Source organism: Ambystoma mexicanum, chromosome 3p (genome assembly GCF_040938575.1).
Source record: "Ambystoma mexicanum isolate Mex_15411 chromosome 3p, UKY_AmexF1_1, whole genome shotgun sequence".
NCBI classification, from domain to species: domain Eukaryota; kingdom Metazoa; phylum Chordata; class Amphibia; order Caudata; family Ambystomatidae; genus Ambystoma; species Ambystoma mexicanum.
The window spans coordinates 1,185,212,051-1,185,230,705 of NC_090925.1; the positions used below are offsets into that span (position 1 = coordinate 1,185,212,051).

The 18,655-nt window shown below is 46.1% G+C and overlaps 1 protein-coding gene across 2 annotated transcripts in view; it reads left to right on the plus strand.

The window, feature by feature from the left end:
• The window catches only part of LOC138579862 (uncharacterized), a 513,147-nt gene that overhangs the window by 89,075 nt on the left and 405,417 nt on the right, over positions 1-18,655 (plus strand). Inside the window, exon 2 of one of the 2 annotated variants that reach the window (XM_069650089.1) lies at positions 6,643-6,726. The exons of the other annotated variant lie outside the window; for it this stretch is intronic. Coding sequence (XP_069506190.1) covers positions 6,643-6,726 — 84 coding nt within the window. The remainder of the gene's footprint in view (positions 1-6,642; positions 6,727-18,655) is intronic. 2 annotated transcript variants of the gene reach the window in all.

An 18,655-nucleotide genomic window follows, 5' to 3' on the forward strand; every position in this document is an offset into this window, starting at 1 on the left:
ACCTGTGACGGTAACCTGCAGGCAGAACCCGCCTCATGTCCACCCCCACACCCGTGATGGCAACCTGCAGGCAGGGCCTACCTCATGTCCACATCCACACCTAATAGGCAACCTGCAGGCAGGCCCTGACTCATGCAACACCCCCACCCAGTTACACACTGTGGACCTATAGACATAAATGCAGCAGATGTGAAATGAAATGCTACCACATGCTGCACACTCCAAGTGCACCTTAACACTCATCCATTGTTCATGCACATCTCAACATGCCACATGCCATTGGAAGTCAAACATGACACATGCATGCATGTGTGCACACACATGAACAACATAGGGGAGCATCATGGACATAGAACAGAGTAAGCAAGAGCCAGACATGGGCAAAATCATAGAGACCAAACACCACTTTGATTTAACATGAATAAATATATATTAAAAACAGTATTCAAGTCATACTCATATAAAAAATGTAAATAGAAGCACCATGAAATGAGTCAAAAAATAAGAGTGTCAAAAAGCAAAAAAATTGGCTGCGAAAAAACTAAAAATGAAATCAAAGATGTGGTCCATGTCCATGAATGTATGTCCAAATGAAAACACAAATGAAAAGAAAACACTTCCTTCATGGGGAACATAAAAATAATGTGAAAAAAGAGAACTATATACAAACAACCAGGGTCCATTGTCCCAAACCATGTGCAATAATCCAGAAGTAGATAATCAAAAAATAACTATGTACAAAAATTGGAGCAAAGTCCAATAACTCCAAATAAAAAATAAAAAAAATGAAACCTACACCTAAAGAACTATATACGGTGGAAGCGGGCTAGTCCTTCGACTCCTCAATGTCTCTGTCTGGGCATCATCGAACACTGCGTCCTCTTCCCCTAGGCGGGCCTCAGCTCTCCTCTTGAGGGCTTGCAGGGACTACAACATGCTACTCCGAAACTCCCTGCATGTCTCCTCAAGGACCTCTGCCCGCCTCTCTGCCCAACACATTCTATTCTCTGCCCTGGCGATGGTGAGTCTAGCTTACCATGCTCGCTGCTGCTCTTCTCCGATTTGCTCCAACACGGAAGACATCCTTGTAGTAAGGTCCATGTTTTCCACCTGCCCAATGGCCAATACCTGCCTCACTTCCATTGGAAGCCCGAGTCCTGTTGCCTCCTACAGTGAGCCTGCTACTTCTGAGATGCCCGGTGCCTGCGCCTCAAGGACAGCCTCCGGGATGATGACAGCCCCCGGGGCTGTCGTGCATGTGCCCAGATGCTTGGTGCCTGCTCTTCCTCCATTGCCACGTGTCCTGTCACCTGCTGGATCTCTCTGGTGACCACCTGTGCTGATCCTCCTTTGACTCCCAACTCTGGCAGGGATGGGACAGGTGCACAGGGGCCCTGGTGGTATCTGGGCCGGCAGATGGCAGGGAGGACGACTGGCACACAGAGGAGGCAGACGAGGAGGGGGTCACATAAGTGGCCAGCCCATGCACCCATTGGGATACCAGGAAATGTGATAGCCAGTCAATGAGATGGCAGATCTCCCTGTGATGACGTACAAGCCCCAAAATGGAAGTCTGCTTATCATCACAAATGGAGTCTGTCCTCCTCATGAGACCGGCTAGCACTGGTTCTAGCCTGTACCGAATGGCGACATCCGTAGCCATTGGTCTTTCTGTCCGGGTGGGAAAATCCACCGCCTGCGAATGGGTCCGGGCTGGGGCATACCCGAAGGTGCATACTGGTGCAGTCGCAGTGCCAGGGACAGGATTAGGCATAGGCACCTCCTAACCTTGGACTGCACCAGTCACACCTACGTCATCACCCCCGCCGGGCCACATGGGCTGCGCTGTAGTTGCCGCCTCCTCTCCCTTCTCCACCAATCTGGATGCCTCCCCACTGTCTTCCACAGTGTCTTTCCCCTGTGCGGGCTCACCTGTTCCCCCCACTGCTGAGGAGTCCTCCACGACCTTCAATCTCTTGAACCTATCCTCAGCAGCTGCGGCCGTTGACTCAGATGCAAATTAACAAGGGGAGTCCTGAGAGTCCCTCTGCCAGACATTAGTCCTGGTTACGAGAGACTTACCCCTAGTCTTTAGCTCACTATCTTTCACAGAGAAGAAATATCCCAAACATATCAGTCTGTCCTGCCCTGACTCAGACGCGGCACCAGTCTCCTCGCTCCCGGAGAAGGACAGGACCTGGGAGGATGACTGGGCTTTGTGTCTACGCCTGGTGGAGGCATCGCTGCTGCCATACTCCACAGCGCCTTCTCCGCCCTCTTCTTCCATCATCGCTGTGGATAGGGAAACATAGAACACAAACATCAGGGTACTGAACACGTGTGTTTGTCACAATGCTAATGTACATCAGTGGCACTGTCAAAGGTCACAAGCATCATCACCATCCATTACACACAGAGAAGTGATATTCACACACATGCACAATCATGTCTCTCATTCACAACAGACATTCACATCCTTGGACAAGGCACTGGCAGCACCTCTGAAATGTGCCTCCAGCTCACACGCATCATGGGTCATACACATCCCATTCACACACATCACTTGACAGTCATGAAGCAGGCCATTGAGCTATCACATCACAGTGCACTGAAAAGCATTTGGCAGTGTGAGGCAATCACAAATCAAGAACTGAAGTAACATACATCCTGGAGTGTTGGCCAGTCACACACTCTTGCCAGACATAAGGTCAAGGTGCGCACTCCAGCCACACATCAATATGCACATGCACTATGGTGGACAAGAACACATGAACACTTACCAGTCGACTCCAGACGGAGCACCAACTCTAAGACCTGGGTTTACCGTGCTGGGTAGAAGTGCTCCAGGACCCACATCTCATCATTGGTCAACCGGCCCGGCACCCCACCGATCATCACCAGCCTTGAGGAGGCGCCGGGCCTCTAGAGGGTCCTGGACTTGAAGTCTTCCCAGCACTTGTGTACATGATGGTAGTCGTGGGGTGCCGCCCCCTCCGTGTTGATGGCATCCACGTTGTCTGCCCAGATTTTTCTGTCCTTCATTGCCATCCATGGAAGAGGGCATCATGATGCCCCAGGACTTGCTCGACCAGGATGCCAACTTCCCTGGCTGAGAAGCTGGCAGCCCTCTGCCTCGCTGCCAGGTGGTTGCCACTTGCCTCAGATGAAGATGGGTCAGACATGGCAACCTCCTAGGCAGGTGTGGGTGGGCAAGGTGGTCCTGAGCCTGGGCTGTGCAGCGATGGAATGGCGCGTCAGGAGTCTTCTGGATCAGCAGAGGTGGTCATGATGACAGGAACACTGGCAATGGCTTCAGAGCAGGCACCAAAATGCAGGGCACGTGGGCAGCAGGCACCCAGAGTGGGCTGGCATCAGCAGATGACTCATAGGAGGCAGCTCGGGGCACTCAGAGGCAGGTAAATTGGCTGGTGGGCAGGAACGTGGGTCTCCCGTGTTACTCGCTTGGCTAGCCAGAAACAGAGTGACTCTGCATGTGCCGAAACAGCACGTTTGCATGGAATCAGAGAAAAAGCCCTAAGCGCACGCGCTGTATGTTGGGCGTTGTCGTTCATTATCGGGATAAAGGTGGCTTAGCACAACAGTGCAATGTACGTGCGTTTCGTGTGGACAGACGCGTGGACTTTTGAGTTTTTTGGGGTCACACTTGATTTGTTCACTACTCTGACAGTGCATACTTCTTGTTTTGGTGGGGGAGTTGCCTATGCGCACATACGTGTGTGATTTTTTTTCTACGAGGCAGACAGTGAGTTGCACATGCATTTTTCATACAGTGTTTGCCCCTGTGTGTCGCATACCCCATTTTCAAGGTCATAGTACCTTATGTGTTCCTTGCCTACACATTTTTTGTGTTGCTGGGTGCCACAGCGTACTGCGTGACATTTTTATTTCACACATGGGCTACGGAGGAGTCGTGTACACGTACATTTTTGTTTTTGTGGTGCCTGTGCATTACGCGACCCATTATTTTTTCACCAGGGGTTACATAGAGCCTTGCTGGAGCACAGTGGCACCTATTACATCACGTACCCTGCCCCCTCATTCCAATTGCGCAGGACAATTGATAGCTGCACCTCCCATTGCACTAATCCATCAGTGTCATGACTGGGATGGCAACAATTGGGAAGGGAGGCAAATGTGGGCGAGCTGGCCGAGGTGGGCGATGTGGGCAAGGTGTCTGAGGTGTCCAGGCCCTTGCAGGGAGAGCTATGCCCCCCACCCAACAGGGTCAGGGAGATGATGCAGCTGATGCTGATGCTGACATCCCCAGCACCTGTGGTCCCAGACCAGCAGTGTCATCTGCTGTCCAGAGCTGCCAGGGTGTGGAAGCTGCAGGGGCAGCTGTGGCTACAACCACCCAAGCTCAGGGTCTGCCAGCCCGGACTATAGTGGTCCCAGCCCAAGCCCACAGTGACCAGGGGCAGATGTCCTTGTCCATAAGTGCAAGGGACATGCAGTGCAAGTTACTGGCACCAGCACCCAGGGACGCAGACAACCAGTGTCATCTGCTGTCCAGCACTGCCATGGTGTGGAAGCTGCAGGGGCAGCTGTGGCTACCACCACCCAGGCTCAGGGTCAGCCATCTCATACTGTAGTGGTCCCAGCCCAGGCCCACAGTGATTCAGGGGCAGATGTCCTTGTCCATAAGGGCAAGAGACGTGCAGTGCAAGCTACTGTCCCCAGCACCCTGGTACGGATACGTGCAAGCGAGCCTACTGTCTTCCCATAAGTGGCTGACGTAGGGCCACATGTGTGCAATCAATGGGACCGAGCACTTTAGGGAAGTGGGCAACCCGGTAAAAGTCCAGGACCACGGCCTGCCTTTCTGCAGGTGTTCTGGGCATGTATAAGTGCCTGTGGACTGAGGGGTGTGTAGTCATAATTGCCAACACCTGGTGTAGGCAGCGTGACTGCGTGGCCTGTGAAAAGCCCCCGACAATGGCAGTTGTCCGCTGAAATGAGCCAGTGGCCAAAAAATGCAGTACATTGAGCAACTTTTCCAAGGGGCTCAGTGCTTGCGAGCACAGGGTGGGTGATGTGAGGTCCTCATCCCACTCCCAGACCAGGTCTAAGGTGATATGAGGTGGGAACCTATACCTGTCATAGACCAGGTCATCATGAAACCCAAAATGGCTGGTCCTGGGTAATAAGATGCGGGCCTTGGCTATCCTCCTCCTCCTGCGGTGTCCCACGATCACTGCTGTGAGAAATGGCACATCCATTGTAGCTGTATACGTAGTTTTGCGTGTCTATTTATGCATTGTATTTCTGTGTAGTGAGGCTTACGCCAGCTTTCGCTTGGCGGACATGTTTCCGGATTAGCATGTCTTTTCCCGTGCGCCAGTGAGCCTTGTTTGATTCCATGAATACATGTTGTAAGCGTGCATGTGGGCGTTGCAAGTATTTTACTGTGGTACTTCCCACGTAACGCCCACATTTACGACTGCGCAAGACGGTCCGCCCCTTAACTGGGAGTCTCGCGCAAGGCGTTCATAGTGTCGCAGTGATGTGTTGGACCCGCGCAGATCCATCGCAAGTCTCCGGTAAGCCACACGCATTGTGTTCCATGAATCGACAAACAGGTGCTTGGGCGCGTTATCGCCCGCAAGTCCCCCTTTTTAGGTGCAATGAATTCCATGAATCAGGCAGATATGTTCCTTATCAGCGTTCCTGGCAGGTTTTTCTAACAGAGCTTCTTGGTTGTAGTTGAGAGCTCTTTTTTTGCTCTCTTCATCAATTGGCTCAGACACCCTCTATCCTTCAACTTATTAGCTAATTTTTCTGCCTCTTTTACAACTTCCATTTTGTTTCTGTGATGTTTCTATGGAGTCTAAGAAATTGGCAATATGGCAATATGGCAGATTGTTTATCAGCAACTATGGATGGAACGAATGACAATGTAATCAAGTATTTGTATCATTGTTTTTTGCATGGTTTTACTTTTAAAATATTGCCCGTTTTGTATTTTGTGATGTCTGAAAAATTGAGGGATGTTATACTCCTGGTCAATCTGAGTTTGAGAAACTTCTACTGCTAGCTCTTCAATGCCAGTCAAAGTATTGATGTTTTCTTTGTATGAATTTAAAACATCATGAATGTGTTTCTTCTTAGAAGCTTCACAATCATTGAAGTGTCACTTTACTAATTTTAAAGATAGGGTTTACATGCTTGCCCACGTGATCCATTCCAATCTGTAGGCGCTTATACAGTCCTGTTTTATTCTTTGCATTCTGGAACTTGTATTCCGAGGTTTATAATTGGAAAAGTGGAACTACAAGTCCCACAATGCAAAAGAAAAACAGGACTAGATAAGCACCCGCAGAATTGAATGGATAATGTTGGCAACTATGAGTTGATTGTTATGTGTTGCTGCTCTGATGAGTTACTCAATCACTCACTATTACCTATTTGCAGTGGTCCCTCAGATATCGGGACGTTGGCAAAGTAAATTGTCATCTGATTTTCCTATCAGATAGTACTGTCTACTACATTTTCTATTTGTTCTAGCTGTTAAAATATACTGATTTGGAAACCTGAATCAGGATCCTGATGTTTACTTTACTATGTTCTTTTTTGACTGTAAACAATTCTGCTACAACTAGCAAACTTTCATTTCCTTTACAGATGGGGGAAGGAAGTCCTGAGGTTTGCCCCATCACCCAAGGTGGAGACACTTTAGAAGACATTCAGGAAAAGCACAGTTTATGCGTAAGTCCTTTGAGAGACTCATTTATAGGCCACCCTCATTTTCCCAGTAGGACTTAGTTGTAGTCTCAGTGGCATATCTCCAGCTTGCCTAACCGGTTGCACCATTTGCTAACCCCTGCCCACCGCCCTCCCCCTCCACTGACAGGCTACAATGGGCATTGTGGAATCTGGTCTTAATGTGGTGATGGGTATACTGAAATCTGGCACTGCTAAGCATCCTTGGAATAATTGAATCTGACCACACTGTCCTAAGTTAGCATAATTGAATCTGACATTACTGTTCTGAAGGGAAAATAGCATCTGGGACTGTGGTTACATTTGCATTAAAGAAACAAAACTAAATGTGTTTAGTGGGCATAATGAAACCTACAAATGCTATCCTTTTTAAGCCTAATGGAAATTGGAACTACTGTGCTAATCGCCCACATTCTTCACACTGGTGCTAGTGACTGGCTATTTGATAGCCATAGTGCAATTACCTGTGGTTTTTGGCAGTAACTGGCAATGGTGTGAGTAACTGTGTTTTGATTAATAAAACCTAGAAATGGTGTAAGGGTACAGGCTTTTTGACACAACACCCTGGTGTGTCATAGAAATACCGTCGATAGGATACTAGTACCAGACCACATTTTGACAATACCTTACAAATTCAGGTTATATGAGATGACTGACACATGGTGTGAGTAACAGGGACTACATTTGGCTTTGTCAGTGCTTGCCTATGGTATGTTAATGTATTATAAACCATAATAAATGCACTTATCATCTCAACATTCTATTGTTGTATCCGATATAATGATTTTTTTAAATGTTTGTATTGTTCATTTATAATGCACTTCATACCAGCGAGTGGCTTTTAAGTGTGTGATTCGAACCTGTGCTTCCAAGAAAAACCTGTTTCCCCTGAGCAATCCTTCCAAATATAGCTTATAATGATCAAATATTGAAAGAATGTAATAACCTTGAACTCAAATCATATGAATCTGACAATATAAAGTCCATGAATAGATTTCTACAACAGTTTCTTCCAAATCAAAATTCCTTCATAATACAGAGAAGAAATATTTCAGTTCAGATATGCCCCAGCCGACATGTGTTTTTGACCTCAGGTCCTTATCTAGGATTGAGAAGGGCTCAGAACATATTAACACAATGCTATGGCTTCCGACACCAAGCTTTTAAACACAGACAATTCTTAAAGATCAATATAAGGACAAACATCGTTGAGATTAGGATTTCGATCAGAACATTTAATAATGTCAAGGAGAGAAGGGGGTTTCTGGAGGGTTCAGACACATATCAAGGATAATAAAATACATTCAATTTAATCCATTAGTAATCAAATAAAAGGAATGGCGGTACAAAAGGAAAAAAGAGAAATTGAAAAATAAAAAATAGTCTGGCGATGTTTTTCACATCACATTGTTACGATACAGTCCAGTGCTGCTGAGTGACATCACCACATATGCGTCACATGCACTTCCTCCCCAATGGGTTTGTTGGATAGAAGGGTATTACATCATTAATTTACTGAGAGAAGCGAAGCTGTTCAACTTCACTGCCAAGTGAGTCATGCAGGTAATGTGTCAGCCAGTGTTACCGTTGCATGCTAATTGCTTGCTATTAAATGCCCCCATTTCTTGAATGTGCTGTCCCCTGCTTGAGGTGAGTCATGCAACTAGAGTGTCAACCAATATTGCAATTAGATGCTCATTATTGGCTATTAAATTCGTCCTTATATTGAACGTGCAGTCCCCTAATTCAATATCCCTTATTAATAAAAAGACATTCTTCTGCCTTTAGAATTGTATTGAAAGAACACATTTAATAGCCAATAATGAGCATGCAATTGCAATGTTTCAAACTGGTGAGCAGGACTGTTAATTAGTAATGCGTTGTGCAGAAACATCCCTGTGGGATATGTATGGATGATGCTTTCCAAATAAGTTTTCATATGCAAATATGACCAGAGTAAGCAAGCCTGAACAGTTGTTTGGGTCATGCGTGTGGAAGTAGAGTAAGAGACGGGAGAGTGCACTGCTCTTCTGCTTTACTACAAGCTGTTCACAGAGCACAACATGCCAGGAGTTCTTGTGAGACGCTGAAGACATGTTGCTTGCAAAGTCATAAGTGTAAGTGTTGCATCAGATCTCCAAAATCACCCCAGCCACTGCATACAGTGATCCTTCAGCCAGAGGACCATTTTAAAAGAAAGCACTTTCTAAGATTAGCTTTCTTTAGTTAGTTGAAAATCATATGTGTCGAAATTCCCGTTTTTGCACAACATATCACAAACTGACTAACTAGCAGAGTTGACTTGTGTGCCAGGGTGGCTGTTAAAAAGCGTCAGTGTGGAGACAAGGAAACATACATAGTTACAGCGAGTGATGACAGAGCTAAAATAGTCCTCCCTGAATATAAGGTGTTTGCCTACCTCAAGTAATGAACCTTGGGCAGCACTTCTGCAGACTAATTTGAGACAGCTTTGTGTCCCCTGGTGGCAAGTAAAATGCCCCTTATGTGTGCTCTTGTTTCTTTAGCATCATTGTTAGAATTGCCTGCAAGATACAAAAACATATGTTTACTTGATTGTGTTATGTTACCTGCACACTGAAATAGGTTTGGCCGATCCATATCTGATTAGCAACACTGAAGGCCAAAAACTTTGTAATGTGAAGACATCAGCAACCCAGATTACTTAGTCACTCTTTATTCTGCTTTCATTTAATACAGCACTCGTTTCTATCACGGAAAAAACAATTCTGTTGTTGCTTTAGAAGTCTTTCTGTGTGGCACCCATGTTCATAATATGCAGACTTCATACCCATACATTGTCTAGACAACCCATATCTCTTAGCTTTTCTAGAAGGCTGCCCCAGCCACTTGTGAATATCGTGCAATGCAATCTCATGGAAGGTCGTGTATACAAATGTTAAGCATACTCCCGATCCCATGAACCTTAGCCTGTGTCCTCCAAAAAGTATGAGTCCAGTGCATGACAAAATGGCTTAAGGGCAAAGGGGTGTTCCTTCTATGATCTCTCTCTCTCTCTCTCTCTCTCTCTCTCTCTCTCTCTCTCTCTTTCTCTCTTTCTCTCTCTCTCTCTCTCTCTCTCTCTCTCTCTTCTCTCTTTCTCTCTCTCTCTCTCTCTATATATATATATATTCACTAACAAAAACATTGTTGTTAAAGGGACATTATGGTTAAGTTGCACTAGCAAAAACCCATGAAATTCTATCGAAAAACGTTGTTCCAAACGTAAACGTTTGTGGGTGGCTCTGCAAACCTACCAATGTGTGGCTACAGTACTCCTAACTGTCTAACAGCCACTGTTAAACAAGGGCCAGCAATCTGCATTGTCACGTGGCCGTGTTAAATGTTGCATTACTTTCACTTATCTGCTGCTTGCCTTTCCATGACCCGTGAAAGAATTGCATTGTGTCTGCAAAGTATCAAGAGGCCGCCTGCCGGTCGTACATTTGAAGAAAACATGTAAGTTCAGGTGGGACAGTTTGTACTTAGTCGACAACATGGCGAAGCTGCTGCACCTTCCTCACGCGCATACTAGTGCTTGTAAAGGCAAGTAAGGGAATAGCAAAATTATGCAGAGCGCAAACAACTTAAGTGCCGGTTACAAAAGTGCTGCAGCTGCATGGGTCGCACAGAATAAATGGCTTCCTGCTGCACGTAATGAAGCTGTGTTTCCCGTCCTTGTAAACAATTTTGTATTCCACAATGTATGTATATCTGTGAATGCTACCCCTAACAGTAATGGTGTAGCATAAACTGTTTCTACTGCATATAACGACAACTGGAAACAAAGCACAAGGGACCAGTGGGCAGGCTCCTGCCCTTTCAGCAATGATGTAGGGTACTTTCATGTGCAGCATTTTGCACATATGCTGGGGGCAACAAGAGCGCACTCCTGTAGGGCAGCAGAGCTGTAAAACAACCTTTTCAAACCATATGCCGCGCTACAGACCCTTACCCGGCAAAGGCATTGTATTGTTCATGTATTGCAACGCGCTACTGTACAAAGGGAAGGAACTTGGAAGGGCGTATGTAACAGTCCTTACGGAAGCATTACAATGACAGGTGCCTATGTAGGTGAGGACCACCCAATAATTCCATCTGCCGGCACGTCCCCTATAGTATCCAAACAGGTGCTGCCCCTTCTGTACCGGACCTTTCCTGCCGTTCCTTCTGTGGCGTGTGTGCGAACACCATAATAAATAAAAATTAACTGTGAAAGGGAAAAAGGTAAATGAAGAAAGCACCTTTCACAGATCAACAACAGAATTGCCAATGCACGCATGCAGGGCAGGAGGCGTGGCAGTTTGGTAAACACTGCAGTTCAATCGGTTACAAAGGGGATCGCTGTACAAAGAGGTTTTTGAAGGTGTTTCAGAGCATTTTCAAGAGAGCCAGAGCGCAACACTAAGTACAAAAAATGTCACTACTTTCAAGAAGGGCACCAAGCCAATTTAGATGGGGTGTGCAAAAATCGGGATGGCTGGGATAGTAAGAAAAACGTTATAGCTGGGGAAAAGAATTTGTGCTGTGAGACATCAGAGTCCCATGGGTGAATGATGCCACTGGCACATGTCGTACAAAGCCACAAATACTCTTCTTTGCAATGTACTGCGCTGTCTGCATTCAAGGACCAAATAGGAAATAACGCTGACACATCGGTGGCTTCATAATGTGCTACAAACGTCTGCAAGAGATCTAAAACAAACGCATGAACTGGGAAAGTGCCTCCTTCATCGCAAATGGCACTTAAGGTTGTGTAACTTGCTGCAGCATTTTCCCTGCGCAATGAACACCAATAATATCGGCATGATTGCGTGTCACCAAAGTGTCATACAGGGAAACCAAAATCTGGCACTTCCTTGTAGCTACTCCATTGCACTACACATGCACATGATAGATTGCAAAATGTGTATCCACTGCACAGTGTTTTCCATTCACTTTCACTCAATGTATGTCGGAATCCCCTAAAACCTGCATGCTGTGCCTCTTGAAACACACAGCCATAACCGCACCTTCTGCGTTTCTGTCAACAAATACACTTTGTACCAGAGCTGTCTGCACACACCACACCCACAAAGTTTATTGCCCAATCCGGTAGCCTCTGCAGGCCCATTTCTATGGCCGTCATGTGCAAAAGGGGCATATGTAACATGTGCCACCCTGCAACTATCACAACTTTTTCTGCTGGGTGAGCGCGGTAGTGAGGGAATAACTTTCAGCCAGGGGAGCGGACGTCATTAGTTGTTGTGGCTCTTAAAAGAACCTTTGTTTTTTTTTTGTTGGTAAAGGTGCTTCCGTGGAAACACTTTTTTGCGGTCTTCATACGTATATGTGTGTTTTGAACGTCAGCTGACATTCTTATAATAGGGTCTTCTCTGCAGTGTGTAGATTGTGAAATACCATTTCATTGCCATTGTGCGACAAAGACATGCCATTTGCTTGAAAGGTGTATGTATCGCAAACCAATGTTCTCATTCTGACAAGAGAACATCCCAGCAGCACTCACAAGGTCATACATGCTTCTGTTGATGAGACCCCTTCTGACCTCTGGCTGGCGACAGGAATCTTTGGAATACTTCCACACTATCCTCGGGGTATACATGAGAAACGCACCTTGGCAGTAGGACAAATGTGCGGCACTGCTTTCCTCATAATCTTCAGTTGACTAAATATAAGGCATGTAATCCAAAAAGAAGGGTCCAAAGTGCATGATCACAAAATGTACAGTTGCCGAAGAGGCCACGCGTCAACATTCTAGAAGCAGTCTGCTGAAACAACACGATTTGACACTACACCACAAAGCGTCCACTCCCTCCAAACTGAAATTGCCAGACAATTCTTCTTGGAGGTCATACACGCACAGATCTTCCACAAAGCCATCACCCACGACGAAAACTATACGTCTTGCCATTTTTATCAGACGCAGTACACCACGTAATGGGGAAACTGAATGCCGCCCTTTCCAGTGAAGCACACCCAGAGTACCTGATTGGCCAAAATCCATAGTCTCATTTCCATTGGCCACCATGGTGAGAAGCACAAAATGTGCCATGTGCCTTTCCCCATTGAGCCCAAGGGCCGCGCCCCAGTGAGGCAGGAGGATTCCTTCTCCCTATTGGAGCTCTTTCGTGCATGTACACCCTGAGCACCTTATTGGTCAAAGGCCATAGTCTCATTTCCATTGGCCAGCATGCTAAGAAGAGCAGAATGTGGCACGTGCCAGTTTCCAAGAACCTTGTGTGCCGTACCCCAGTACAGCAGGAGGAGTCCTTCTTTGTATTGGTGCACTTTCCTGTGATGCACACCCTGAGCACCACCTGATAGGACTATCACTGCAGTTCCATTTCCATAGGCCAGCATGGTGAGAAGCACTGAATGTGGCATGTGCAGGTCCCCAAGTATGTCGAGGGCCGGACCCCAGTGAAGCAGGAGTCCCTCTTCCTATTGAAGCACACCCTAATCATGTGATTGGACAATCCCTACAGTTCAATTTCTGTTGCCGCAACTCGCAAAATCTCCAGATGCAGCTTTCACTCTGCGTACAGGCGTGAGGAGTAACTGGCAACCAGGGTAGGGGTAGTTCGTGGTAAGGGGCGACTCTTCAAAGAGCCGGTTGTTTTTTTTGTTTAGATGCTTCTACGGAAACACCTTTTTTCTGTGTTCATTAGCTCTTGTGAGTTCTTCTACTCACAGTAGTGCAGTACACTCTTCACCACAGTCTGTAGATGAGCAAACAAAACAGCATTGCTAATGGGTGACAAAAAAATGCCATTTTCTTGGAAACACTCTACATTTCCACAACTAATGTGATCATTGTCGCAGAAAAACATTCCACGAGCGGACAAAAAAGTGTAGATGCTTCTGTTGATGAGACACCTTCCTCCACCTGGCCCGGAACAAAAACCATGAGCAGTAGGCCATACTATTTGTGGTATTATGGATGCAAAAAGCACCTTGGTGGTGGGAAAAAGCATCCTCATGACATTCAGCAATCTCCTCAGTCTATGGAACAATTCTAAGCTAGGCAGGTAACCCATATGCATGCCGCCGTAATGGATGATGATGACCTCTCCTACTGGAAAAGTGGAGAAGACTTTGCAAAGTGCATGCATATCAGCGAAATTGCACTCATACACAGCGTTCCACGATTCATCCACTCCTTCCAAAGGAAAATTGCTGTCAAAGTGTCAGGGCATAGTTGTACAGATCTATGACAAAGGGATCACCTAAAGTCAACACAATGCTTTTCACCATGTCAGCCACCCTCAGTATGCAGAATATAATGTACAACAGTTACACCTCCACTTCCTGTTATACACACCCACACTACCTCATTGGCTAATCCTGACACTGCCATGGCAGTTGGACAAGGTGGTGGAAGGGGCACATTTTGGCACGTGCGCCTCCCAAAGTAGCGCAGGTGCTGCACCCTTGTAAAGCTGGAGCAGTCCTTCTTCCCTTTGCAATATGTTCTCTGCAGCTCTACTTCATTGAGTTACATGTAAAAAGGCACACACGCATCGACCAGTCGCATCGAAGCCCCAATCATCCAAAACTGTCACTCTTGTACAACACTTGAAATGTACCGTTACACATTTACAGTACAAATATCGTGCCATTCCGAAGCACGTCCACTACAATGTTCAATGAAAGTATGCACGATATCTCCATCCATTTACATCCACATAGCCACCCTGGATGTGGCACGTGTAATCCTGAAAGTACCGTGTAATGCACTACCTTTCCGTGATAGTGGGGGTGGGGGACGATGGGGTAAACAATATTGAACTGGGGATTCAGTCTTCCATCGTAGATAAATGAAAGTGTTTTTTGTTGTTGTTTTTGTGATGTGCGTGCCAGCAACTTTTTTAAAATTATCTCATAGTGGGTGGAGAACATGCAAGCAGTCTGCATAAACTGATGCATAATTCAGTTTATAGCACACCTTCCCACCTCTGGCAGCGGACAAATTACACCGTCATGGACCCAAACTCCTCTTGGTGTTATGCATGAGTAAACAACCTTTGCAGTAGGAAAAACATGCATCACTCTGGTCAGCAACCTTTTCAGGTGACAGATTAATCATCCACACATATAGGTAACCCAAATGTAGGCTTCCATAGTGCAGCACGACAAAGTCAACGTTTGTGACGGACGCCACATATCTGCAAAGGCGACCCATCCCACTGAAACTGCAGTCTCCCTGACAGGCCCAGAGAGTGTCCACTCCTTCCAACCCAAAAATACCAGCAATACCTCTTTGCACACAACACCTGTGCAAATGGTGCACAAAGGTATCACCGACGATAAGCACTGTGCATCTCTCCATCTCGACTAACCTCACAACACAGTATTGGGAGGAAAAGGTACCGCCCCTTCCTGTGATCCACGGCCTAAACTCCTACTTGCCTATTTCCCACAATTCCAATTTCCTTTCCACCCTGCTCATAATCGCAGGCTGTGCACGTGCGCTTTCCCATATACAGTGAGGGCCACGGCCCAGTGAAGCTGAGACAATACTTCTTCCCTATGCACGGGCACTTGTTGCAGCTCTCCCCCATTGGGTGCTATCAAATTTTCAAACAAGCATGCAACAATGACATACAAAGGCTCTGCATAGCACACTGTAATTTCTATACAGCACTCCATATTTACCGTTGAACACCCTCAGTACACGTTCCGTTTCATTGCAAAGCCCCTCCACCAGAAACATCTGCTAAATAATGCAAGATTGCAGCACCCACAAAGATCCTCAGACACACCCAGCACACCTTTCCCCATGCACACAACATTGCACCGCTTTCCACCCCCACCAGCACACTATACATCCAAGCAAGCAACCATGTGGGCATCTACCATTATGCACAAATGTAACATAAGTAGCAGCACTTCCACCCAACTCCCCCACACCATAAAACACCCATGCACATAAACAGGACACACTTAGCAGAATCCACAAACATACCACAGGCTGCATCACCCCTACGCACTGTCATTCACAAAGTATTGTGTCACTGGCAACCTATGCACAACAGCTGCACAATATTGGGCCTACTTCAGTAATTCTGCACACAGCACAGTAACCAACCACATATAACCTGCACTTCAACCATACCCACTTCCATTCTCACAATATGCACACACTGCACCCTGTGCACACACTGCACAACTTCTCACTGCACCATCTCCTGCTGCGCACCAAATACTGTAGCACGTTGCAACTATCACCACAACCATGGAATGCACAATACACGCTTTACAGCTCACTTGTAGTATTATAACACAACAACAATGTGCTCCACACCCATTCTCCAAAGATCACCACCCTGTGCCTCATGCACTGTCAAACCTGCATTGCTCCAGTTGGTGTGCTCCTTGCACACATTCCTTGCACCGTAATGCAATCATGCATGTCAGCATGTCACCAACTACCACTATGCACATACACACCACAGGCACAGGCACACCTAACCAAACTCCACACCTCAATGCACATGCACAAAGTTACATGCAACAGTTCCCATAATGCATGAACATTACACTGTTTCTGGCAGCCCTACACCCTTTCATTCACATGCTATTGTCTTACTGAATTCCACTCAGAAGGTATTGTGTCACTGCCAACGTAACCACAAAATGTTTACAATAGTGCCCATGCTGCAGGCATTGTGCACACAGCACACTATCCAAGCACACATAAGTTGCCCTTCACCCATACCCTCTACCATACTAACAGTAGGCAAACACTGCGCCCAGAGCCCACACTGCGTGACTTTTCACTGCGGCATCTCAAAGCACAGCACACCGCCATGGAGCTATGCAGCAACAAAATGCAACAGTTATCATAATGTACAAACAAAGGAATCTCACCTGTATCCCTGTGCACTTTCAATCACATACGATGGGCGTACCCACTTCCAACCTACCCACAATCTGTGTAATATCACAGGGCCTGCGGTAGCGGCGTGTAAATATGGTTACGTTGCTCAACTCATAGGAAGAGCACTTTTTGGGGGACTTATAACTTTGCTCCTCCTGGACGAATCCTCACCAAACTTTGCAAAAAAAGTATATGGCCTGCTCTAAGTTTGGTGAGGTTTCGCCAATGGGGGGTCAAAATTATAGGGGGTCCCACATTTATTTTTTCCATAGATGCAATGGAACTAATTGTTGCTCATGCCTACAGCCGAAACTGGTGGACGATTTTTCACCAAATGTGCGGCAGGAGCAGCGGCTTGGCCCCAAAAGAGTGCTTTTGTAAATTTGGTGTAAACCCACCCAGTAGTTTTTGAAACAGGCAAAAAGTAGGTTCCAAATAATTAGTGATATTTGGGTCAGGTCCGCAGACCCATGTCCCTGTTCGGTCCATGGACAGGCACCCGATTGGCCTAGAGGGTGATGTGATGTCCGCGGACATCGGACGTGCCCCCTAATTGGATGGTGAAGAGCGTGAAAGGCGTCAGATTTTTGGAAACACCCGCCATGTTGGGTTCGTGGACAGTGGCCAGTGTCCACGAACATCGTGGTAAAAACATATTAAAAAACACAACATTGGACATGTCAAACTTATCAAAAAATATATAGGTACGTGAGGGGTGATGTGGATGGGATGGGATATGGCCATAAGAAGTAAAAAAACATGTGTTTTTCACCCCTGAAGTCCGCGAACAATCCGGATGTTCAGGGACAGTCCTGTGAGGTTCGCAAACACTTCAAATATTCGGGGCCATCTATGCCTATTTCTGCATTAAAGGGTTGGTGAAAAGCAGTTCTTGGATGGCTTATAACTTCGACACCACTTAATGAAACTGCAAAAAATTTGGGGATTTCATTCCAGACTTGATCCTAAATGGTTTTGGAAAGTGTGGAGCTGTTTTGTCAAAAAGGAACAAATTTAGAGGGAGTGTCCCAAAATATTGTAAAGGTCTATAAATGTGGTGCCATTTGATGAATGTGCACAAACGTTTGCAAAACGATTTTACATCTAGATATAAATGTTTTTGTACAGTTTGGTTTGATTTTCTCAAGAGGGGGCTAAATTAGAGGGGGGTCTCAACATTTTTAAATGGCTTATAACTGTGTGGCCATTTGACGAATGTTACAAAAGTGTTCAGACAAATTATAGACCCAGCCTTCAAAGTTTGTGTAAACACTGAATGGATTTCGTCAAGTGGAGGTTAAGTTATATGACTATTGTATGTACACACATTTTGACACTTTTGAAAAAGTAAAACATGGGCGGATTTCCAGCAAACACGTGTAAGGAACATTGACAAGGACCTTAAAGCATGGTTTTGCAAATGTGCCTGTGTTTTATTTTTTGACAAGTGTCATATTGTAGGTACAAAAAATAGTGATATACCTTTGGTGACTGAGGTATAGCCTGTCACCATGGGCAGTGGCTAGATTGTCTGAGTCATGCTATAAGGTTATGACCCAGACAATCTGGCTACCGGCCATGAACGTGAGGGATGAAAAATTGTGTTAAAGTGGCCATGTCCACCTGCGACCGGCAATGTGGTAAAGTTATTCAAAAGTAGGATAGGTTTGAAAGGAATTTGCTTGTGGTAATATGGTCATAGGGTTCTGTCTTCACCTTCTGCAGGCTGCCATGGAAACAGAAGAGGGGCTCCGTACGGAGCCCCGCATTCCCTTTCTATGGTGGCCATCTTGGAAAAATCTATTTTCTAGCACCGGGGTTCCCACTTTGGGAACCAGGGCTGCTAATGGCCTTTTTTCCTCATTGCAGGGGCTGCAATGGAGGATAATGGTCCGGAGCCCTTGTTATTTATTTATTTATTTATAATGCGCCAAAGCCCGCAGGCATCAGGGCGCACACAGACACACTTTACTTGGGCCAATAACTTGGGCTCCCAGGTCGTTATCCCCCATTCCA